We start from the raw sequence: 25,016 nt of genomic DNA, 5'->3' as shown, positions 1-25,016 counted from the left end.
ATCTGGTGTGATGCTGTTGATATAATATAAGTACCTGTGTGACTTACAAAGTTAGAGACAATATGGAAGGATGGAAGGCAGATGAGTGGCTGTTCATATAGAGCACATTTAAAGTAGAGAGGAGAAAACATGAAGTTAATAGAAGTTAAATTTAATATTGAAAAATTTGGCCAAAACAAAGGATAAGGAAAGCATAGATAAAGTTTTGGGGAGAATCCTCTATGAAATTAGATCTTGAGCTTTATTTTTTACTTAAATGTGAAAAATAAAAATAATCTAGAAAGTGAATCAGAATTCCAGAGAAAAGGATAAATTCTATACATTATGGATGAGAAGAGAAAGGTCAGAATGAAAGGAAGAAGGGAAAGGTTGTCCTTGAATAGAACTTTTTTGTAGATATTTCGCTGTGGCTTATCCTCCTTTTGATTAATTGAAATCAATGGTCATTTCTCCCACATTCTGAAGTCAGTTGTGTTAAGCAGACCTCAGTACATGTGGGACGTTAAAAGCAAAAGCATGGTTTTTGACAACAGTTAATTGTACTTCCTTGCTCCTGTGCTATATCATACCATTCATTTGGTATAACGCCTTTATGATTTCTCCATGTGTTTACCCAGTTTCCCATTTTAGACATTTAACTAAATGTAGCAAGCACAGTGGTCATGTATGGATGTGAAAGTTGGACTGTGAAGAAAGCTGAGTGCTAAAGAATTGATGCTTTTGAACTGTGGTGTTGGAGAAGACTCTTGAGAGTCCCTTGGACTGCAAGGAGATCCAACCAGTCCATTCTGAAGGAGATCAGCCCTGGGATTTCTTTGGAAGAATGATGCTGAAGCTGAAACTCCAATACTTTGGCCACCTCATGCAGAGTTGACTCATTGGAAAAGACTCTGATTCTGGGAGGGATTGGGGGCAGGAGGAGAAGGGGATGACAGAGGATGAGGTGGCTGGATGGCATCACGGACTTGATGGACGAGAGTCTGAGTGAACTCCGGGAGTTGGTGATGGACAGGGAGATTCATGGGGTCGCAAAGAGTCGGACATGACTGAGCAACTGAACTGAACAAGCACAGCTTGGAACATTTTAGTATTTCCTGACTATTTTAAAACATTGCCTTATCAGTCATTTACCTTGAAGTTCTTTTCCATGATGGGCAGGGAAAGTTTCCAGTTTCTCTTAGAAAATCTACCATGATGGTCAAATAGGAATTAGTCCAAGTTAAAATAGATTCATAATGGGGGTGGTGCCACTTGGGGAGCAAGTGGCAGTTGTGCTATTCTTACTAAGTATGTGTTAAACTGAAGGAGTCCATTCATTCAAGGCAGGCCACAGAAAATAATTTTATTGCTAAGGGACTTAAGTATCATTACATGGTTGTCCTCATCAATATGCCAATATCAAATTTATCATCATTTCCACCCACCAAATTGCTTTTCTCAGCACGTTAGGGAATGCAGTTGTTGGCCCAGTATGGCCCACTCAGTAGCTTTCCCATGCCAGAAATCTAGGAACCCATTCTTCATGAACACTCACTTATTTCTTCCAGTACCTCACCAAATTCTATCAATTCAGACTCCTCTCCTCTCCGGAATCCATCCCTTCCTCACTGAATCTCTAGCTTTCATTTTTGCATTGTCTCTTGATGCATAATCTCCTGCTTCTAGTCCATCCTTCATTTCAGGATAAAAGTCAGCTTTCTAAAGGGCGAGTCTCATCATATCTCAATCTTTGTATTTCTGAAATGAATCTCCATTGTCTTCACAAGCTGATTCCTGCACCCCTCACCTGAAAACCCTACTCCTCCTCCGTCCTCTGTTTCTCAAATCATCCAGATCACTTTTCAGTTCTTGTCCACCATGTTTGCTCACTTTGGATGCCTCTGCATATGCATTCGCTGGGTGAGGAGTACCCTTTCCTTCCTAGCCACTGTACTCGCTACGTAGGCTTCAGGCATCATGTACACATCACCATTTCTCTGTCCCTTCTCTATCCATTCTCCCTGACCTCCCTATAAAGTCTTTGGTGCTCCCAGTCCATGGACTCTTGACTTCCTATACTTTCTAGGCAGAAGATATCTTGACAGCAGGGATTTCATCTTGCTTTTTATTTGCACAGCACCCGCTAAGTTTGCCGTTTGAATAAGTAAATAACTAGCCAAATATTGGTAGACTGCTATTGACAAGCTGTGTGATTTGGGGCAAATTAATTTCTCTGGGCCTCATTTTTTCTCTTCAAAAGAAAAAAAAAAAGGTTAGACTAAGCATCTCCTCCCTCAAATTATTTTTTTCTTGTAATAGTACTGTCGGAAGATTTCCAGTTTTCTTGCTTTATTGAGATAGGTCAACTTAAGGAAGATGAATGTGAGAAGGTACAAAGACAATTCTTGATTATCATATGAGGATAATATGAGGAGCTCTCTATTTTTGTATTCTGAGTTATCATTTCTGGTCCCAGTCCAGCTTCTTCCTGACATTCAGGTTTTCTGGAGTTGCATCTTTTTGTCGTTAATTATTCTTTACTCAATGTTCATATCGCCAAAGAAATTGAAGGCAAATGTGACACAGAAATTGAATGTAAAGTTCAGTGTTTTGATTCTGAATTGGTTCAAGGTCTCACTAATTATAGCTATATTTGGAGGAAGAAGGCAGGTAAGTGGTAGTTGTATGAGCTGAGTCCTCATCTTTCATAGCAAGAACACAATGTCTGAACTTCATCAACTAAGAAAAAAGGTATAAGCATGGTGTTTGGAGATATGAAAAGAACACCCAGGAAAACCAAAAAGAGGAAGTTAAGAGCGTTGAAAAGTGAATCACTCTGAAAAAGAACCTTTGCGTTTTGTATAAGCTCTTCCACTTGTGTGATGTAGAATTTCTTTTTAACCATTAATTCTTTTGAATATATGTTGAGTCCTTCCTATGTGCCAGGTACACTGGGAATGTAATGTTGAACAAGACAAATACATGACTCCATGGAGCTTATTAGATCATGTAATGTTTTCATTAAAAAAATTTTTTTATAATAGCTTTTTAGAAATGGGAAAATCACATAACTAAGAAACTGCCCAAACCACAAAAGTATGGATTTAATGAATTATCTCAAAGTGAACACATTTAATGTTAAATAGAACATTACCAGCACCCAAAAGCCCGCTTTCTGCTCTTTCTTAGTCAAGATTCCTACCCTTCACTCTCATTTAAAAGGTTTCATTAATGACTGTTGGATTACATATATGTTGATTCCATGACTCATTCATCCACATACGGTTGAGAGTTGACTGAATGATTTCATTAATTCCAGGTGCTAACAGTGAGATTCACAAAAGTTGCATTCTTTTATGGTTAAAAGCCCTATAGGCAGTTCATTTTAGATTTTCCTCACTAAACAAAATATATAAATAAAAACATAAAGCAAATCACATTTTCACACTAATTTGTCATTTATGAGTTTGAGTAAATATTTTGTTTATTGCCATGTATTCACGATCACTGACAGAGACATGAGAGAAAGAAATATTTGCATCAGATCTTTTCAGACATAGAAGAGAGGGTGGTTAACCTTTTTCCCCTCTGCTCACTTTATACACTGGCATCTGCATATATTGAAGGGTTTATCTACGGGAGTGGTCATTGTGAAAAGGCCTTCATATCAAGACTCTAGAAGTGAACAGTCCCCTGTATAAGGCCTGATTTTTGTGCCTGCAAGTCATTATATGTATGTATGATTTTTTTCTTTGAGGAAACCATTTTCTCCCTCTAGGGATATGCAAAGAAGCATGTATTGCTGGTTCACATGATGAATCCTTGTCTCTTAAAACATAAGGGACACATTTTTATTGATATTGGAGAATTAGTAAAAAATGAAAATCCAAACTAAAGTTATCAGATTTAAGAGAATGTGATCAGTTTCTCTATATTTGATCAAAAGAATATTTTTAATGTCTTAGGAATTCCCTGGCAGTCCAGTGGTTAGGGCTCCATGCTTCCACTGCAGGGGGGCACAAGTTTGATCCCTTGTCTCACTAGTTGTGGAGCTAAGATCCCACATGCCACACAGCATGGCCAAAAAAATAAAAACATTAATCTCTAATTCGTAATCTGTGAAGTCTTCTCCTCCTCATTTTGCAAATATAAATACTCCATAATAGTACTCAAGACAAAGGCCATACATGAAATTGAAATTTGGTCATACTCTATTTTTATTATAATTTTAGTTTTTTAGAGCAGTTTAAAGTTTACAGAAAAATTGAGGGGAAAAACAGGGATATACCATATACTGCCTGTCCCACACATGCATGGCTTCCCCCATAATCAGTGTTTCCTACCACAGCAGTGTATTTGTTGCAACTGATGAACCAACATTAACATATCACAATCACACAAAGTCCAAAGTTTACATTATGGTTCATTCTTGGTGTGTGCATTCTGTGGGTTTGGACAGGTGTATAATTACAAGTGTCCATCGTCATGGTATCATACAAGAGTATATATTTCACTGTCCTAGGAAGCCTCTGTGCTCTGTAGAGGCATGCATCCTCCACCCCCATCATACTCTAGTTTCAGGGAGGAAGAAATCTGTAGAGATAGAAATGTGGGAGCAAAAAGTGCAGAACAAAGTCCAGCAAGTCAAATCCCTTTTTGATGCCACTTGTACGAAAGACCTTAAACTTTGAGTAAGTATATTCAGTTGGTTTTAATGTGGAAATGGCAGCAATATTTCATGAGTGACTTCACTTATAACATGAAAGGTTTTAGATAATTTATGATAATTTTTAGAGAACTTCCCTAGCTATCCAAATTTATTTTCGCCAGATTTTATCCTGCTATAGTGCAAACAAAAAGAAATGTTACTAGAATGGAATCTGCCATTTGATATGTGCTTAGTCACTCAGTTGTGTCTGACACTTTTGCAACCCCATGGCCTGTAGCCCACCAGGCTCCTCTGTCCATGGGGGTTCTCCAGGCAAGAATACTGGAGTGGGTTGCCATGCCCTCCTCCAGCCATTTGATATACCTGACATTTAATTATAATATTCAAACATGTCCAAAACATTTTTGATCCTATGCATTTCAGTCATTTATGATTAAGAAAACACCATAGGCAAAGATTTGTTTCTTACAGAAGGCGTTGGAATTCATTCTAATCATTTCTCTCAGAAAATGCTTGTCCCCCATGATTGCAGTGGACAAGATACAGTGAGAATTTAGATGCTTCTTTCATACAGGGGAATGAGGTTGTATTTACTATGCTTATTGATTCTAAGGCACACCTCCGATATAACATCTTGAGTTAATCATATATATTTGAGGATTTTCTAGATATCTTTCTGTTCTTAGTTTTTAACTTAATTTCATTGTGTTCGAATAATATATTTTGTGTGCTTTTGCTTCTTTGAAATTTACCGAGACTTGTTTTATGATCAAGCATATAATTTATCAAGACTTGTTTTATGATCCAGCATATAGTCTTGGAGAAGGCAATGGCGCCCCACTCCAGTACTCTTGCCTGGAAAATCCCATGGACGGAGAAGCCTGGTGGGCTGCAGTCCATGGGGTCGCGAAGAGTCAGACATGACTGAGCGACTTCACTTTCATTTTTCACTTTCATGCATTGGAGAAGGAAATGGCAACCCACTCCAGTGTTCTTGCCTGGAGAATCCCAGGGACGGGGGAGCCTGGTGGGCTGCCGTCTATGGGGTCGCACAGAGTCAGACACGACTGAAGCGACTTAGCAGCAGCAGCAGCATATAGTCTCTCTTGGTGACTGTTCTGTGTGCACTTAAATGGGTATTCTGCAGTCATTTGTTGAATATTCTATACAGTATATGCATTTAGGTTAATTCAGCTCAAGATGGAGTTCCTAAATTTTCTACGAAAATTACTGATGTTCTCTTGATTTGCTTTTATCAGTTACGGAGAGAAGAGTGTTAAAAATCTTAACTATAATTGTAGGTATTTCCACTTCCTTTAGTTCTGCCACTTTTTACTTCATGTATCTTGAAGCTCTGTGAATATGTGCATATACCTTACAATATTATTTCCCAATGATGATCTGACTCTTCATTTTATGAAATATTCCTCTTCGTCCCTGGTAGTCATTCTTCTCTTGAAGTCTACCGTATATGATATTTTAATACAACCTGCCTTCTTGCATTTAGTATTTCCATGGTGTAGCTGGCATAACTTTCCATCTTTGCACTTTTAAACTCAGTCTTTATTATTGAAATGTAATTCTTTTTAATTTTTTTAAGTTGGAGGGTAATTGCTTTTGCCATACAACAACATGAATCAGCCAGAAGTACATGTATGTCTCCTCCCTCCTGAACCTGCCCCCACCCGTCACTCCAGCGCAGCCCTCTAGGTTGTCACAGAGCGCCAGGTTGAGTTCCCTGTGCCTGTACAGCAGCTTCCCGTTAGCTGTCTGTTTTACACATGGTAGTGTATATATGTTGGTGCTCTCAAGTCATCCCACCAGCCCCTTCCCCCACTGTGTCCAACGTCTGTTCTCTGTGTCTGCATCCTACTTCTGTCCTGCACCTAAGTTCATCAGTACCGTTTTTCTACATCCCATATTTATGTGTTAATACACGACATTTGTTTTTCTCTTTTTGACTTACTTCACTGTGTATAACAGGCTCTAGGTTCATCCACCTCACTAGAACTGACTCAAATGCATTCCTTTTTATGGCTGAGTAGTTCCATTCTGGTATACATGTACTACAACTTCTTTATACATTCATCTGCTGGTGGACATCTAAGTTGCTTCCATGTCCTAGCTGTTGTAAAGCATGCTGCTGTAATTCTTATGCAAACTTATACCTGAGTCTTGCTTTTGTGTCCAGCAGACAATCTCTGTTTTTGTATGGTTGACTCTAGTCTATTTCTATTTAATGTAATTTTTGATATGGTTGGGCTTAAGCCTATTGTCGCGGTTAATTGTTATCCATCTGTGCCATCTGTTCTTTATTCTCTTTTTCCTCCTTTCCTACCATCTTTTGAATAAATCAGGGTTACTTTTAAAGTTCCATTTTTATCTCCTTCATTGGCTATTTTTCAAGTGGATGCTTTAGGGATTATAAGATGCATGCTTGAGTCTACTGTGAAGAAGTACTATAACATGTCACATATAATGTAAGAATTTGATAGTGGTTTACTTCCATTTGTCCCTCTTCCCTTCTATGTTGTTACACGGCTTACTTCTGCAAAGGTTATAAACCCCAAAATGTAGTGCTGCTTTTGAGTAACAAACAAGAAAAAAGTCTCATCCTTACGCACCTATTATGCGCGTCTGGTGATTTTTATTCTCTCATGTAGGTCCAGGTTTCTATCTGGCACCATTTCCCCTCAGCATGAAGAACTTTCTTTAGCATATCTCTTAGCGGACCTGCTGACAACAGATTTTCTCAGCTCTTGTTTATTTGAAAAATGTCAATTTCACTTTTTATTTTTAAAGGATATTTTTGCTGAATGTAGAATTTTTCACTGATTTGGTTTTTTCCTTTCAGCACTTTCGTTATTGTCTCTGATGAGAAGTCAGCTATCATACTTACCCTTGTTCCTTCTTGTCCCTGTATACTCTTAGGATTTTTTGTATCATTAGTTGTTAACAGTTTGGCTATAATATGACTGACCATGGTTTTGTCCATGGTTTTATCCAACATGGGGTTTTTTGAGATTCTTGAATTGTGGATTCATTTTTTTTAAATCAAGTTTGCAAAGCTCTCCACCATTATTCCAATATTTTTTCTCTCTTTTTTTCTCATTCTGGGACTCTAAATTACATATATATAAGACCACTTCACGTTGTCTCATAAGTCAGTGAAAGTGTTTTTTTCTGCTTTTTTCCCTCTGCTTCACTTTGACTAGTTTTTTATTGACCATTATTCAAGTTTATTGATTCTTCCTTCTACATTGCTCAATATTCTAATTCCACTTAGTGAAATTTCATTTCAGTTTAGGATTTTATTGATCGTTTTTCTGTTTTAATAGTTTTAATTTCTGTGCCGAGGTCTCCTGTTTATCCACTGTATCCATGTTTCCCTTTACATTCTTGAACGTACTGCTATTGGCAGTTTTAAAGGCATTGGCTGCTAATTTCATCATTTTTGTCATTTTTCCTTCTGAGTCATATTTTCCTACTTTGCATATTTTGTCATTTTTTGTCGTACATTGCCAACACCACATTGTAGAGAGTATGGATCTTTGTTTTCATTTAAAGGTTGTTGAATTTTGTTGTAACAGACAATAAATTTGCTCATGGATCACTGGGTTTTATTAAGATGAGTTTAGAGTAACTCTTATTCTAGGATATGTCCCTTACTCTCATTGCATGGTCTTATGAGGTCACAGGTGAATGTTAGATTGTTAAATGATATCTCTTTACCCTAGATGATTGGAGCTTCAGAGTCTCTCAGAAGTTCCAGGAACTTCTGGAATCTCAGTTCAGCTTATTCTTGTTCCCCTTGTCTGGATTTGGATCTCCAGCAGCTGGTTTCTAGTAGACTTTGCAGAATCTTGTCCTGCACTCGCACAGTTTAGTATTTGGCCGATGCCCAGAAGTGACTCCTATGCAGATTTATGAGCCTCTTTCTCTGTGTATCTCTCCTTTCTGAAACTCTCCCCAGTGAGATTGCTGCCCTCTGTTTGAGCTCTATTTCCTCATGTCATAGTTTGGAACACACCCTCAGTCAAACCATGAATTTGGAGCACACCTCAAGTGTTTCCATTCTCTTACAGTATATTGTCTTATACTGTCTCTTGTCCAGTGTCTTAAATTATTGCTTTAGGTATTTTGTGTAGCTTTTACATTTGATTATGGCAACAGGGGAAAGTTTAGTAATTGTTTCTCTGTCATGACTGAAACCAAATGTTCACATTTGGACAAATCTGAAATTGCATTGTTTATTTCCATTAATGCAAAATTTATTTTTTAAAATATTTATTTACTAATTTGGCAATACAAAGAAGCAGAACTCTCATCTATTTTTGTTGTTGTTGTTGTTTAGTCACTAAGGCATGTTCAACTCTTGCAACCCCTTGCACTATAGCCCGCCAGGCTCCTCTGACCATGGGATTTCCCAGGCAAAAATACTGGAGTGGGTTGCCATTTCCTTCTCCAGGGGATCTTTTCAACCCAGGGATCAAACCCTCTTCTCCTGCATTGACAGGTGGATTCTTTTACCACTGAGCCACTAGGGAAGCCCATATCTATTTTAGGTATCTATTAAAAAAGAAATAGAATAGTATGTTGTCAAATGTGAAGTAATCAATACACAGACGTATTATAGCCCTTAAACGTGCACTGTAGCGCTGTAGGTTACAGGGGAAATACAGGGTTTCTTGGCAAAGGTTGTATTTGAGTAGAAGCTTGAGAAGTGGGTAATATTTAAGTAGGAAAGGAGGTATTTTAGGATGCAGGGCATACTGTGAATGAATAACACAAGATAAAAATGATCAAGGCATTTAAAATTTTTTTGGTAATTTTTTGGCTGTGCTAGGTCTTCGTTGCTCTGCGGGCTTTCTCTAGTTGCATTGAGCTGGGGGCGACTCTTCAATGCTGTGCAAGGGCTGCTCATTGCAGTGGCTTCTCTTATTGTGGAGCAGGGGCTCTAGGGCACATGGGCTTCAGGAGCTGAGTTGTGGCTCCCAGGCTCTAGAGCACAGGCTCAATAGTTGTGGCGCACGGGCTTGGTTACTCCAAGGCATGTGGGATCTTCCTGACCAGGGATCAAACGCATATTGCCAGCACTGGAAGGTGATTCTTTACCACTGAGCCACCAGGGACACCCAACAAGGCATTCAAAAAAAAATTTACTTATTTTTAATTGATTGATGGTTGTTCTACAATATTGCTTTGATTTCTGTCATACATCAACATGAATTAACTATAGGTGTACATATCCAGCAAGGCATTTTTGAATGATCAGTCTGCCTCTCATAGAAGGTTTTGGTTAGGATGTAGGGAAAACCCTCAATCACTCAGCATATTATATGATAAGCATTACCTTTTAAGCATTAAGAATCTGTTAAGGTGATGCTTATAGTGTGATATGGTGAATGGCTGACTACTTTCGGCTTTGTCTTTTAAGAAATAAGGCAATAATGTGAAAGATGCTTAAGGAAGAAAAAACACCACAATAAAGGACAATAATGGAGGCTATCATTGTCATTCAGAGATGAGGTGGTGAAAGTTTAACTGGAATGTAACAGTGAAAGGAATGTGGAAAGGAGGGGCAGATGCAGGAAATAATACAGAAAAAAAATCAACAGAAATTGATTATTAACTAGATATGTGTGAGATAGGCAGAGGGAAAAGGAGAAAAAGTTGATTGATTTTTGCCCCTGAGTGCGTGAGAGAATGATACATTGGTGAAAACTGGAAAGTCAAGCAATGGGGCTCATTACCCTCAGTTCAGTTCAGTTCAGTGGCTCAGTCATGTCCGACTCTTTGCGACCCCATTAATCACAGTATGCCAGGCCTCCCTGTCCATCACCAACTCCCGGAGTTCACTCAGACTCACGTCCACCGAATTGGTGATGCCATCCAGCCATCTCATCCTCTGTTGTCCCCTTCTCCTCCTGCCCCCAGTCCCTCTCAGCATCAGAGTCTTTTCCAATGAGTCAACTCTTTGCATGAGGTGGCCAAAGTACTGGGGTTTCAGCTTTAGCATCATTCCTTCCAAAGAACACCCAGGGCTGATCTTCAGAATGGACTGGTTGGATCTCCTTGCAGTCCAAGGGACTCTCAAGAGTCTTCTCCAACACAACAGTTCAAAAGCATCAATTCTTCCGCACTCAGCTTTCTTCACAGTCCAACTCTCACATCCATACATGACCACTGGAAAACCCATAGCCTTGACTAGGTGGACCTTAGTCGGCAAAGCAACGTCTCTGCTTTTGAATATGCCCTCTAGGTTGGTCATAACTTTTCTTCCAAGGAGTAAGCGTCTTTTAATTTCATGGCTGCAGTCACCATCTGCAGTGAGTTTGGAGCCCCCCAAAATAAAGTCTGACACCGTTTCCACTGTTTCCCCATCTATTTCCCATGAAGTGATGGGACCAGATGCCATGGTCTTCGTTTTCTGAATGTTGAGCTTTATGCCAACTTTTTCACTCTCCACTTTCACTTTCATCAAGAGGCTTTTTAGTTCCTCTTCACTTTCTGCCATAAGGGTGGTGTCATCTGCATATCAGAGCTTACTGATATTTCTCCTGGCAATCTTGATTCCAGCTTGTGCTTCTTCCAGCCCAGCATTTCTCATGATGTGCTCTGCATATAAGTTAAATAAGCAGGGTGACACTATACAGCCTTGACATACTCCTTTTCCTATTTGGAACCAGTCTGTTGTTCCATGCCCAGTTCTAACTGTTGCTTGCTGACCTGCATATAGGTTTCTCAAGGGGCAGGTCAGGTGGTCTGGTATTCCCAACTCTTTCAGAATTTTCCACAGTTTATTGTGATCCACACAGTCAAAGGCGTTGACATAGTCAATAAAGCAGAAGTAGATGTTTTTCTGGAACTCTCTTGCTTTTTCCATGTTCCAGTGGATGTTGGCAATTTGATCTCTGGTTCCTCTGCCTTTTCTAAAACCAGCTTGAACATCTGGAAGTTCACAGTTCACATACTGCTGAAGCCTGGCTTGGAGAATTTTGAGCATTACTTTACTAACATGTGAGATGAGTGCAATTGTGCAGTCGTTTGAGCTTTCTTTGGCATTGCCTTTCTTTGGAATTGGAATGAAAACTGACCTTTTCTAGTCCTGTGGCCACTGCTGAGTTCTCCAAATTTGCTGGCATATTGAGTGCAGCACTTTCACAGCATCATCTTTCAGGATTTGAAACAGCGCAACTGGAATTTCATCACCTTCACTAGCTTTGTTCGTAGTGATGCTTTCTAAGGCCTACTTGACTTCACATTCCAGGATGTCTAGCTCTAGGTGAATGATCACACCATCGTAATTATCTGGGTCATGAAGATCTTTTTTGTACAGTTCTTCTGTGTATTCTTGCCACCTCTTCTTAATATCTTCTGCTTCTATTAGTTCTATACTATTTCTGTCCTTTATCGAGCCCATCTTTGCATGAAATGTTCCCTTGGTATCTCTAATTTTCTTGAAGAGATCTCTAGTCTTTCCCGTTCTGTTGTTTTCCTCTATTTCTTTGCATTGATCACTGAGGAAGGCTTTCTTATCTCTTCTTGCTATTCTTTGGAACTCTGCATTCAGATGCTTATATCTTTCCTTTTCTCCTTTGCTTTTTGCTTCTCTTCTTTTCACAGCTATTTGTAAGGCCTCCTCAGACAGCCATTTTGGTTTTTTGCATTTCTTTTCCATGGGGATGGTCTTGATCCCTGTCTCCTGTACAATGTCACGAACCTCTGTCCATAGTTCATCAGGCACTCTATCTATCAGATCTAGGCCCTTGAATCTATTTCTCACTTCCACTGTATAATCATAAGGTCGTACCTGAATGGTCTAGTGGTTTTCCCTACTTTCTTCAATTTAAGTCTGAATTTGGCCATTGCCTTCTCCCAGCCATACCCTAGGAATGACAAATTTGGTGTTAAGTAGTAGAGAGTTCAGAGAAGGCAATGGCATCCCACTCCAGTACTCTTGCCTGGAAAATCCCATGGACAGAGGAGCCTGGTAGGCTACAGTCCATGGGGTCGCTAAGAGTCAGACATGACTGAGCGACCACTTTCACTTTTCGCTTCCATGCATTGGAAAAGGAAATGGCAGCCCACTTAAGTGTTCTTGCCTGGACAGTCCCAGTGATGGCAGAGCCTTGTGGGTTTGTCTATGGGGTCGGACAGAGTTGGGCACGACTGAAGCAACTTAGCAGTAGCAGCAGCAGTAGAGAGTTAGGCTTCCCCAGTGGCTGAGCAATAAAGAATCCACTTGCCAATGCAGAGGATGTGGATTTGATCCCTGGGTCGGAAAAATCCCCTGGAGAAGAAAAGGGAAACCCACTCTAGTATTCATTCTTGCCTGAAAATCCCATGCACAGAGGAGCCTGGTGGGCTACAGTCCATGGGGTTGCAATAGAGTCAGACACGACTTAGCAACTAAATAACAAGAAGTAGAGAGTTAAAAGGATTAAAAACATTATTAATTTGTTTTATAATGGGTTCAGTCCCTTTTTTGGGAAGATCCCCTGGAGGAGAGCATGGCAACCCACTCCAATATTCTTGCCTGGAGAATCCCATGAACAGAGGAGCCTGGTAGGCTCTACTCCATGGGGTTGCAAAGAGTCAGACACAACTGACATGACTTGGCACATAATGGTATCTGTTTAAAGCTAGCAGCAGTTTACTAATATTTATATTTTGAAGGTTTCAACAGTACTAATTTTATTTCTGTTTATACTCTGTTGGTTTTGCCTATTGTCCTTGTTTCTTTTGTTCACTTGGAAACTGAATAGGCCAGCAAGTAAAATGAGTACAAAGGGGGTGGTCTAAATAAGACCCTAACAAAGTGTAACTACCAAATTACCAAGATAATCTACCTAACCGATGCCCCACATGCTCCATTTCCCGTGACCTTATGCTGCATTGCTTTTGCCTGCCCTCCAACTTACTAAACTGTTGCATTAGTTAGCCTTTGCTGCATAAAAACAAAATATTACCACAAAGCTAAGATACAAGCATTTGCTATTGGTCTCAGTCAGTGAGGCTGTCCAGGTCATCTGCGGATCTCTGGAAACTTTGGCTGCTCTGCTGGTGCTTGTGTGGTCTAGGGGTCCGCAGCCTGCATGTCCCCTCACTGCTCCCTGTGTGGTCTCTTGTCCTGCACTGGGAGGGCCCATGCTTACTCACAGGGCAGCTGTGTTTAAAGAGGGCAGGATGGTCATTGCAAGGCCTTGAAGTCTGCATTTACAGCTCACACTTCTGTCTACTCTGTCAGTCAGAGTAAGTAATAGGCCTACCAAGATTCAAAGGATGGAGAAATAGATTTTTCTTTTTGTCAAATGGAGTTGCAAAGAATTTTTGGTCATTGCTTTCAATCTGCCACAACTGTCAGCTCTGTGAGTACAAGCACTGCATCATTCTTGTGTACTTTGGTGTTTTTGGCAACTGACACATAGTAGGCCTGAATATTTTTTTAATAAATGACTAAATTAATGTAGGGAGGAAGCATTCAAGGAGCATTTCAATGGACCTTAATTTTATACTTTCATCATACCATTAGTGAGAAGGGTGTTTTCTATGGGCATGTTTCAGAGAGAATCTCTTTATTCTCCTTCTAGCCTTTGAACTTGATCAAAGAAGATGTTTAAAGCAAAACAAAGCAAAAGACAAATACCATTTACATTAATGTTGTCTGGTATTTTTACCTTTACTTTTGTCTCGGAAGAACTCTCTAAAGTACTGTGTCTTGTCACAATCCTGTTCTAGCCTTCAGGCTATACTAAGGGTAGACTGCCTCCAACCTGAACATTTGGGAGACCTGGAGCTAAGATGCTGCATTAAAGTTGTGAGACCAGGAGGAAAATTACTTCTCCTGCTTAGAAAATGATTGAATCATGGTGGAGTCATTAGCTGGCATTACTCTGTCCATCTAAGGGGATGCCTTCCTCTCTACAAACCTCAGTATTCCCATCTGGGACAGTATTTCTCAGAATTATTTTGAGAGTTACGTGAAATATGTGAAGCACTAGCTCTCATCCCTTACTCATGACAGGTACTCAGTAAAGTTGAGTTCTTCCTTCATGTGAAGCAGCTCACTGTCATGACACAATGCCATGCATATGGGTTTCTCATCCTTGGCACAGTTGACGTTTGGGGTTGGATATTTCTTTATTGTGAAGGGCTGTCGTGTACATTAGAGGATGTTCAGCAGCATTTCTAATATCTACTCACTAGATACCAATAGGACCACCTGCCAGTTGTGATGGATGAAAATGTCTGCAGCTATTGCCAAATATCCCTGCAGGCAAAATGCAAACATTTTTTTCAGCAGTGATACGGATCGGGAGGGAATGTGGCAGTATATCCGTAAATGTAGGATGGGAAAAAAATAAAAACACTTGTTTCTTCTCAGAGTGCCTAAAACTTTTACCGCCTGTTATTCCCATCATTTTTTATGAACATATTGTCTACTGCGCTACATAAAATGGCTAGCATTTGCTATGTGTCACTGACTGTACTAGTAGGCTGTGCAGGCAGTAATAGTTGAATGTTGTGTCACACTGGCATTCCGTTGCGAACGAGGACCTTATCTTATACCACCTCCAAGCATAATGCATTTGTACTTACTAGGTAGCTATTCTGCATGTTAATTGGTCACATTGCATCTAACTCAAACAGTAGGGAGCTGAAAATGAAATGGAGGAGTGGAAAAACATAGAAAATGAGTTTATATTTTCTGAAAATGTCAGTTCAGTTCAGTCACTCAGTCATATCTGACTCTGCAACCCCATGGACTGCAGCACGCCAGGCTTCCCTGTCCATCACCAACTCCCGGAGCTCACTCAAACTCCTGCCCATTGAGTCAGTGATGCTGTCCAACCATCTCTTCCTCTGTTGTCCCCTTCTCCTCCCGCCTTCAATCTTTCCCAGCATCAGGGTCTTTTCAAATGAGTCAGTTCTTCACATCAGGTGGCCAAAGTATTGGAGCTTCAGCTTCAGCATCAGTCCTTCCAATGAATATTCAGGACTGATTTCCTTTAGGATGGACTGGTTGGATCTCCTTGCAGTCCAAGGGACTCTCGAGTCTTCTCCAACACCACAGTTCAGAAGTATCAGTTCTTCAGTGCTCAGCTTTCTTTATAGTCCAACCCTCACATCCATACATGACTACTGGAAAAACCATAGCTTTGAGTAGGTGGACCTTTATTGGCAAAGTAATGTCTCTGCTTTTTAATATGCTGTCTAATTTTGTCATAGCTTTTCTCCCAAGGAGCAAGTGTCTTTTAATTTCATTCGTACTTACTAGGAAGTTGTACTTACTAGGTAGCTATTCTACATGTTAATTGGTCCCATTGCACCTAATTCAAACAGTGAGTGAGTGAGTGAGTGAGTGAAGTCGCTCAGTCATGTCTGACTCTGCGACCCTGTGAACTGTAGCCTACCAAGCTCCTCTGTCCACGGGATTCTCCAAGCAAGAGTACTGGAGTGGGTTGCCATTTCCTTCTCCAGGGGATCTTCCTGACCCAGGGATAGAACCCAGGTCTCCCGCATTGCAGGCAGACGCTTTAACCTCTGAGCCAGTAGGGAGCTAAAAATGAAATGGAGGAGTAGAAAAGCAGAAAATGAGTTTATACAAATCTAGATGTGGTAGGACACAAATATTTATTCTTTTTCAAAAACTCAAAAAATCAGCTATTCTGAGAAAAGTAAACTCACCACTAACTTTCATCTTCACTATCAATATATGGTCAGAAGATATAAATAAATAGCCCCTTTAAAGTTAATTTTTTTCTATTTATTATGAAGAAGAGTCCAGTAGTACTTAGTTTTTGATTCATTCATGTTTTATGTTTTATTCATTGTAATCATTAATTGTTAAAGATGCCAGAGTTAAACTTTAAATTCAGGACAGGGTTTTGTTTTCCTGGTTTTTTTTTTGCTATTAAAATATGCGTTTCCAACTACATAATGAAGTTAGAAAATTAAAACAGAAATTTATACTTAAGGAGTAAAAGTCTCTACATTGCTATGTATGGGTCTGAATTATCATTTTAGCAATCATGTAACGTGTAACTGGATGAATGTAGCTTAGTTATAATTAACGATCTCCTATCAAAGGACATTTAAATTGTTTACAGTTCTTTGCTGCAGCTCAGATGGTAAAAAACCTGCCTGCAATGCGGGAGACCTGGGTTCAATCCCTGAGTTGGGAAGATCCCCTGGAGAGGGGAATGGCAACCCACTCCAGTATTCTGGCCTGGAGAATTCCATGGGCTGTACAGTCCATGGGGTCACAAACAGACATGACTGAGTGACTTTCACTTTCACTTCACTTCATAGTCTTGTAATTTTTTTTCACACTTGCCCATATAATTCTTTAGTACACATTTCTGAAAGTGGAATTGCAGAGTGAATGTTGTTATTCAGTCGCTAAGTCCTGTTGGACTCTGGACTGCAGCCCCCAGTGGGTGATGCTGTCTGAGCATCTCATCCTCTGCTGCCCTCTTCTCCTTTGCCTTCGGTTTTTCCCTGCATCAGGGTCTTTTTTCAGTGAGTCGGCTCTTTGTATCAGGTGGCCAAATTATTGGAGCTTCAGCATCAGTCCTTCCAATGAATATTCAGGGTACCTCTGATTTCCTGTAGGATGGACTAGTTTGATCTCCTTGCAGTCCAAAGAGCACTCAAGAGTCTTCTCCAGCACGACAATATGAAAGCATCAATTAATTCTTCGGCGCTCAGCCTTTTTTATGGTCCAACACTCACATCCATACATGACTACTGGAAAAAACCATAGCTTTGACCATATGGACCTTTGTTGACAAAATGATATCTTTGTTTTTTCATACACTGTCTGGGTTTGCCATAGCTTTTCTTCTAAGAAGCAAGCGTCTTCTAACTCTATGGCTGCAGTCACAGTCCACAGTGATTTTTGAGCCCAAGACAAGAAAATCTGTCGCTGCCTTTACTTTTTCCCCTTCTATTTGCGATGAAGTGATGGGACTGGATGCCATAATCTTAGTTTTTATAATGTTGAGTTTGAAGCCAGCTTTTTCACTGTCCTGTTTCGCCCTCATTAAGAGGCTCTTTAGTTCCTCACTTTCTGCTATTAGAGTGGTATTATCTGCATATCTGAGGTTGTTGGTGTTTCTTCCTGCAATCTTAATTACAGCTTGTGCTTCATCCAGCCTGGCATTTTGCATGGTGTACTCTGCATATAAGTTAAATAAACAGGGTGACAGTATACAGCCTTTTCATACTTCTTTCCCAAGTTTGAACCAGGCAGCTGTTCCATGTAAGGTTCTAACTGTTGCTTCTTGACCTTCATACAGGTCTGTGGCATGGATAGACACTCTTATTTGAATATTTCACATTATATGTAGTACATATATAATGTTTCATATATGTAGTATTATATCTTGCAGCATGTTTCCTCCAAAAAATCCCTCCATGAAAAGAAGCTCCAGTATATTCTTTCTTTTTATTAATTAAGCATCCAACAGAGAGATGATGAAAAGTCACTCTTTTTCTTGTAATTTCATCCAAGATGAGGTACTAAAATTACATCTCAATGGTGTCTATTATGACTGAAAATAAATTTGAAAGTGGAGTCACTTTCTGTCTCTGATTCCCAACCACATCTTCTGAATGGCATCGAAGATTCCGTTTTTCAAACTGCAGATTGTGAAGTCATTTTAATGGATGTGAAAAATTGTCATTAATTTTTAATTAAATCAAATAGAATGTATTTTCTTACAGTGGGCTCTGGTCAAGGAGTGTGAATATATCTGATCCTGGAAAATCCCCCTGGTTACAAGGAAGGGAGTGCCACCAACTCTACCCTTAATGATCCAACCCTGTACCTTGGTTTTGCAACCCTCACTAGGAACTCCTTGTGCTAGCCTCTGATTCGGTGGTGGAATTGTCAGAGATGTGCAGAAAATAATCCATTAGGCCTTTCATGCAGAACTCACCACATATTCAGAACTTAACCAGTTATAACATTAGCCTCTCATGTGAGAAATACGAGCAGTTCACCGGGGGAGATATTATATTTATTGCTAACCAGCTACATTTTCTATTTCCCTTTCCATGGTGTGAAAATGTTCCTGAAAGCTCGCTGTTGAGGGAGAGAGATGCAGTTTAGGCCCATCTTCTCACAGTCAGTTCAGTGTCTCCCTTTCTGTTTCAGAGTCCGTCCTCAAAAGCACAGAACTGTGTGCAAAGGGAAAGTGAGAGGAAGGGCTGGGGGAGCAGGAAGGAAGTAGGGACTTTCCCTGGTCTTTCCTAATCCTTCAGTTCCAAAGGCTTAGTTGGTATTTCAGAATTTTGAAATAAAACCTGCTCTTACAATTAATGCAAATATTACTCAGTGATTCATCCTTTCCAAATAATTCTTGGTTTCATTTGACATTTTATTTTTAAATCATGAATTAACATTGACATCACTCCCAGGATACTGTTAACTCAGCTCTTCATAGGGAACTGTCTTACAAAGGCCAAGTTCAGATTTTAACCATCATCCATATCTCTTGGGCTGCTTTTGGGCTTTTAAAACTATGATCTTTTGGTACAGGTTCGTACATAAATCATAGGGAGGATATTGGAGGGAGGACTCTTATGTAATTGGGTGTTTTTCCCAGTGATTTGATTTAGAGATCTTTGAGATTTTCACTACAGTGGTGATCATGATAATAACCCTGCGTCATTTCTAATCAAGTAGATTTAGTTGCATTTTTAGAATTAGGGTCAGGCCCACCTTACATTAAATCAAAGGTCAGGAAACCATCCACAGGTTTAAATATATATGTAAAATCAGTGTAATCGAGATTCTGAACAGGTTTTGTCAGTTTAACAAACCAGCAGCCTCCTTTTGCTTTTGAAGACTGTGGGCTAAGATTAGAGGATTCAGGTGATGAGCCCACATTAAAGGCAAAAAAAAAAAATTGGTCTTAATATTTTTCTTGGAAGCTAAGGCTTCTGTGGTGTTCTGAGAATAAGAATTTTTCACATGGAATGTTGTAACCAGTGTTAGCCGTGTGTTTCAGTGTAAGGCTATTTGCAATCATTCTTTTCTTTTTAATATTTATTGAAACTCTTGGTTGCGCTGGGCTTCCCTTGTAGCTCAACTGGTAAAGAATCCGCTTGCAGTGCGAGAGACCTGGCTGGGTGCGATCCCTGGGTTGGCAAGATCCCCTGGAGAAGGGAATGGCTACTCACTCCAGTATTCTGGCCTGGAGAATTCCACGGACTGTGTGGTCCATGGGGTTGCAAAGAGTTGGACACGACTGAGCGACTTTCACATACTTGGTTGCTCTGGGTCTTGGTTGCAGGATCTTTAGTTGTGACATGAGGGATCTTTTAGTTGTGCTATGTGGGATTTAGTTCCCTGATGAGGGATTGAACTTGGGCCCCTACACTGGAGCATGAAATATTAACCTCTGGACCACCAGGAAAGTCCCTAGTATTCTTTATGTAACTGAAAATCATCTTACTGAATCTTTAATTTGAATATGTATGGAACTCCATATTAAAACTTCCCCACTTACGAAAAGAGTTCTGATGTAGGTGACTTGTTCTTTGAATAAGCATTTGTTAGCTAACTAACATATTCCGAGCAGAATTCTATTTCTTTCAAAGGTCCATCCCCCATCACAATCTCTCATATTGCAGATAAGGAAACATAGGACATGGTAGGTTAGTTATATATCCACAGTCACACACCCAGCAGTGGCAAAACTCTTGAATTTCAAATGACTTAATTCTTCACTGTATCAGGTCAATTTTCCTCCTTTTAGCTGGCCTTAATCAACTACAGCTGTTTGTAATTTGTTAGTTTCTTGTTTTCAACAAATATTTTTCCTGCAAATCTGTAGGAGTTCTTGCTGTGTAGAACTCAGAGCTGCTCTTTCGCCTTTGTTGAAGTTGGGCGTGTTCTGCATCCCACAAGGAGCCCTCCAGTGCCTCCCCGACCCCTGCCTAGTCACAGAGTGCTGTAGTAGGAGAGGATCTCATTGGAGATTGGAGTCCTCTTTCGGGGATTTTGGATCGTTGAATGATATATTCATTAGAGTGCAGGCCAAACCATTTTAACAAAGAGACCTGACAGTAGACTGGGTTAAGCAACAGGGGAGCTGATTTCTTTTCTCACATCACCATCATTCAGCTGCCGTTCATCATTATGTAGGTGGCAGAAGCCACAGTGGGAAAGAGAAGAAACAAAAACACGGAGGAAGGATGTCAAGAGCTTTAAGCCCAGACCTGGAAATGGCACACAGTAAATAGTTCTGACATGCCACTGGCAAGCGTTTCTTCAGATGACCGTCCCTAACTCCACAGGCATATGGGGTGTACTCTGAGCGTGTTTCCAGCTACAAGTCTATTACTGTGGGAAAGGAGAGGACAGATTCTAGTGGGCTGCAGACAGCTTTAGGGCAGCCCCCATCTCAAGTGCCCTTGAATGTTTTATAGACTTCATGAAGAAAAAGAGAAAAATTAGCCTCAAATTAATACTTACTTTCAACTGTGTATTTTTAAATCTAATTTTTTCAGGGAATATATGTAAAATTTGATCTAAGTAAATTTAACTACAGTTAACTAAAGTTAACCTATACATGTTTAAAATAATGATGAGTACTTCTTACGGAAATCCAAAATGATGTGTGATTTTAAACACTTTTTTTATCTGGTCATGTGGCTCTTCATTTTTGTCAGGACCTTTGGGTAATAGAAGATGTCTAGGGCCTTTGATGTATTGACATCTGGCTGGGTTGAGTAAATCTGAGACTCTAGCCTTGATAATAACGGCTCCTGTGTTCATGCCTTTTGATTGCACACTTCATATCAATGTTTCTGTGCTGCTCTGACAGTGAGAGGAAGTGGCCTGAAACAGCAGAGAGTTCTAGAGGACAGCGCACTGCACACTGCAGCTGTCCTTCCCTCGTGCTGTACAAAGCACTGACCGGCCCCCCAACAGCCAGATGACTCCCTCTGAGTTTCTCAACTCAAGTGGCATGTAGAAAGTGGGGAGATAGTTCCAGGACCATGACAGAATTCATGAAGGGTTGGAAAATAACCTACACAAAGAGCTCAGTGAATCTTTGAAGTCTGGATGGTAACAAAAAGAAATGGCCTCTAAGAAATCTAATGGCATGATTTCTGTACCGAGGATGAAGGCTAGCTGTACCAAACTCCAGGACACTGTTGTGAGGTTGACATAAGGGTTGTGGGTTATGCGTAAGTGGTAATTCCTTGATTATGCAATCTTTCTACTGTTAGACTTAGATTCCCAAGAGGAACTACACAGTATTTCCTCCTAAGGTCTTTAAAAAAAGGTGGGGTGTGGGGGGAGGTTATATTTGGTCTTACTGAAATAATACAGTTTACTCCTTCGTAGTGGAATTTTTAAGGTTTATTCCAGTCTTAACAGTTCGGTTTTGTATTCTTTTGATGCACAGCTCCAGAATGGCAGAAGACGACCCATATTTGGGAGGACATGAACAAGTAAGTAGTATAATAATCTTGCTAATAATTTTTACAACAACAGTATAAACAACAGTCACTATCAGGAAAACTCTTAAAAGAGGTAAAAATTACTTTAAAATTGTTTTTCTTGTCTATTTACAGAAGGTCTTAGAGCATTTACATAAGGTCTTCGAGGACATGCCATGTAAAACAACAGTATCCCTGCTGTCACGCTCTTGTAGCATAAAAGTTATACATGCTACTGGTCAAATGATAGCTACTATGTTAGTTTGTTGGGGCTGCTGTAACATTACCACAAACTGGGTGACTTAAGACAACAGATACATATTCCCTCTCAGTTCTGGAGGCAAGCAATTCGAAAGCAAGATGACGACAGGACTGGTTAGTTCTGGAAGTTCTGACGGAGAACCTGTGCTTCTCTCCTAGCTTCTGGTGGTTACTGGAAGTCCTTGGCATTCCTTGGCTTGGAGCTGCTCCTCTCCAGCACATTCCTTCTTCTCTTTGTCTCCTCGGTATGGAGATACCCAAACCTCCCCGCTCTTTTCTCTTATAAAAGTATCAGGCACTCGATCGAGAGCCCATTCTTCAGGATGACCTCATCTCAACTTGATCACATCTACAAAGACCCTGTTTTTAAGTAAGGTCACATTCACAGGTATTAGGAGTTAGGACTTGAACATATCATTTTGAGGGGAGGCCAAAGTATTTATTTAAAACTCATCTAATGAGGAGGCAGATTGGTATAGTGAAAAGGAGTTAGAATTCAAAGATCTTAACTAAGTGCTGACTGCTCTTAAAACTTGAGGAATCACTTAGCACCCCCACCCCACCCCATACAGGGGTGTTTAAAAGACTTAATGGGCAATAAATGTGCTTTGGGGACATGGAACTGTTCATTATAATTATATTAGCAATTATAAAGGGATACTAGTGTCCTTTTTTTTTTCTCCTAATATCATAACTTGAAAAATTTCAATTTCAAGCCTATAAAAATGTTGAATAGTCCAGCTAATTTTTATTGGTTGTTAATATTTTGCTCTATACATATATATGTGTGTGTACATACACACAAATTTATGTATAGTGTGTGTGTATGTGTGTGTATATATATGTAGTGAACCATTTGGAAGCAATTTTCAGACTCTAGGGTAATTGCAATGGCAATATTAAGGGCATTTAAAATAGTGCCATTTATTCACTCATGATCTACTTATTGAGACATCACTATGTACCAGAACATTGGCTAAGGAAGGATACAAAAATGTGACACATTTCAGGACGCTGCCATTTTTCTAGTAGGAGGGACAGAGACATGACTAGTTTCCCTGTGGTAATGAACACTGTAGTAGTAGTCTGCGTGCAACAGGACACAGATGTCGAGAGGGAAGAAGGGCATGGTTATGCAGGCGTTCCAAAGGCAGTCTGTGTAAGCAGATATTTGAAATGTGTAGTTTGCTAGGCTAGGCAAAGAGAGGGAGCAGTGGGTACCAGGACATCTGGTCCAAATTTCATAATCATTTCACACTTTAGCCACATAAAAAAAAAACGTATTTCCCAAATTCATGCATGTGAAGAATCAGTCAGAAAGCCAAAAGTGAAATGTTTTTTGAGGGACCTAGTTTTACTTCTTTAAATAAAATACTTACGTCACACTCATCACTCCTCATAATGTTCTCATTGATTTAGAAAGAACGAGTATGCGTTGCTCTTCATATCAAGATGCTGCTTTTGAATTTTATTGTATAAATGATACAGATTAATCTAGCAGCATTGTCTCTGATTACAGCATGACAAACATTTGGCTACTCATATGATCAAAAACCTGTGCTTTACCTTTCACTTTTAATATGCTGTCTCTAACAAAGGCAAACACTAACCAGCATTAGGGTTGGTTGGCTTGGTTTTAAATCATGCTTTCCTGTCTATGCACAGGAAATCCTATCAGCAAGAGACGGTCCTTTATGCCACACAAGAGTAAAACCTGCTGAAAATTGTAATTTCGAAAGCTTTTCTTTGTGGGCATTTTTGTCAGCACCAGAGGTGGGGACATGTTCTGATATTTCCATTTTTAAAGAGAGAGGTCCTTGAAGTTTGAGTCCCCCCCCCCCTTGTCTCAAGATTAATAATTTATATTTCCTGAAGTTTATATGTCTTCAGTGAGATCCTCAGTATTTTAATGTGTTCGGGGGTTTACTCCCCACCCCTGACCTAATGCACGTGTAAGCTGCAGCAGACACCCCTGCTTTGCTCTTCTTGTCTGAAGTGGGGCTGTGCTCTCCTGAGATCAGAGTTTTGCCCTTTAACCAGCCATTTCCTGCAGGACCACAGGAAAGGTTTTTGTTCTGCTAGATCATCTTTTCTGCTCTGAGACTGGTAAATTCTCGCTGTAAGATGGGGCCCATTTTTATAACAACACGTTTTTTCATTCCTTTATTTCCCTTTCAGCAAACAGTGAATAGTGTAGATGAACTTTACTCCTGAGCATTGATGTGAAACACATTTATTGTTCCTCAATTGAAAATTTGCATACCTCACGACTGGATCTGAAGCGTTCTTTGTTTAAACACTGTTTTTAAGTCTTGATTTTAACTAGACATACTATTGATAGATTCTTAGGTATCCAAGAATGTCCAATAATATACTAGTAAAGAAAAGGAGTAAAATATTGGTGTTTATTTTTAATGCCTGATCCAGCACATTTACTAACTAACTAGTGTATTATAAAAACTGAAGTGTGTTTGATTTCTGTGCTGTCCACAGACATTTCATAGATGACTTAATTTAGATTGAAATACGAAACTCAGAAATACAAATTTTAAATCCTGAATGAACTAAGTAGGAAGGAAATGTTACTCTTGGGATAAGTCATTTTTAGTAACATTTCAAGATAGATTATAATTCAATCACAATA

The 25,016-nt window shown here is 39.7% G+C and overlaps 1 protein-coding gene across 2 annotated transcripts in view; it reads left to right on the top strand.

Annotated features, from left to right (window-relative positions):
• NFKB1 (nuclear factor kappa B subunit 1) overlaps positions 1-25,016 on the top strand; it is a 126,098-nt gene that overhangs the window by 5,562 nt on the left and 95,520 nt on the right. For both annotated transcript variants that reach the window (XM_052641638.1, XM_052641637.1), the window contains exon 2: positions 22,078-22,123. In XM_052641638.1, coding sequence (XP_052497598.1) covers positions 22,085-22,123 — 39 coding nt within the window. In that variant the 5' untranslated portion in view covers positions 22,078-22,084. The remainder of the gene's footprint in view (positions 1-22,077; positions 22,124-25,016) is intronic.

Source organism: Budorcas taxicolor, chromosome 6 (assembly GCF_023091745.1).
Source record: "Budorcas taxicolor isolate Tak-1 chromosome 6, Takin1.1, whole genome shotgun sequence".
NCBI classification, from domain to species: Eukaryota; Metazoa; Chordata; class Mammalia; order Artiodactyla; family Bovidae; genus Budorcas; species Budorcas taxicolor.
Note: the sequence above shows the minus strand (reverse complement) of the source record. Positions and strands in the feature narration are given on the sequence as shown.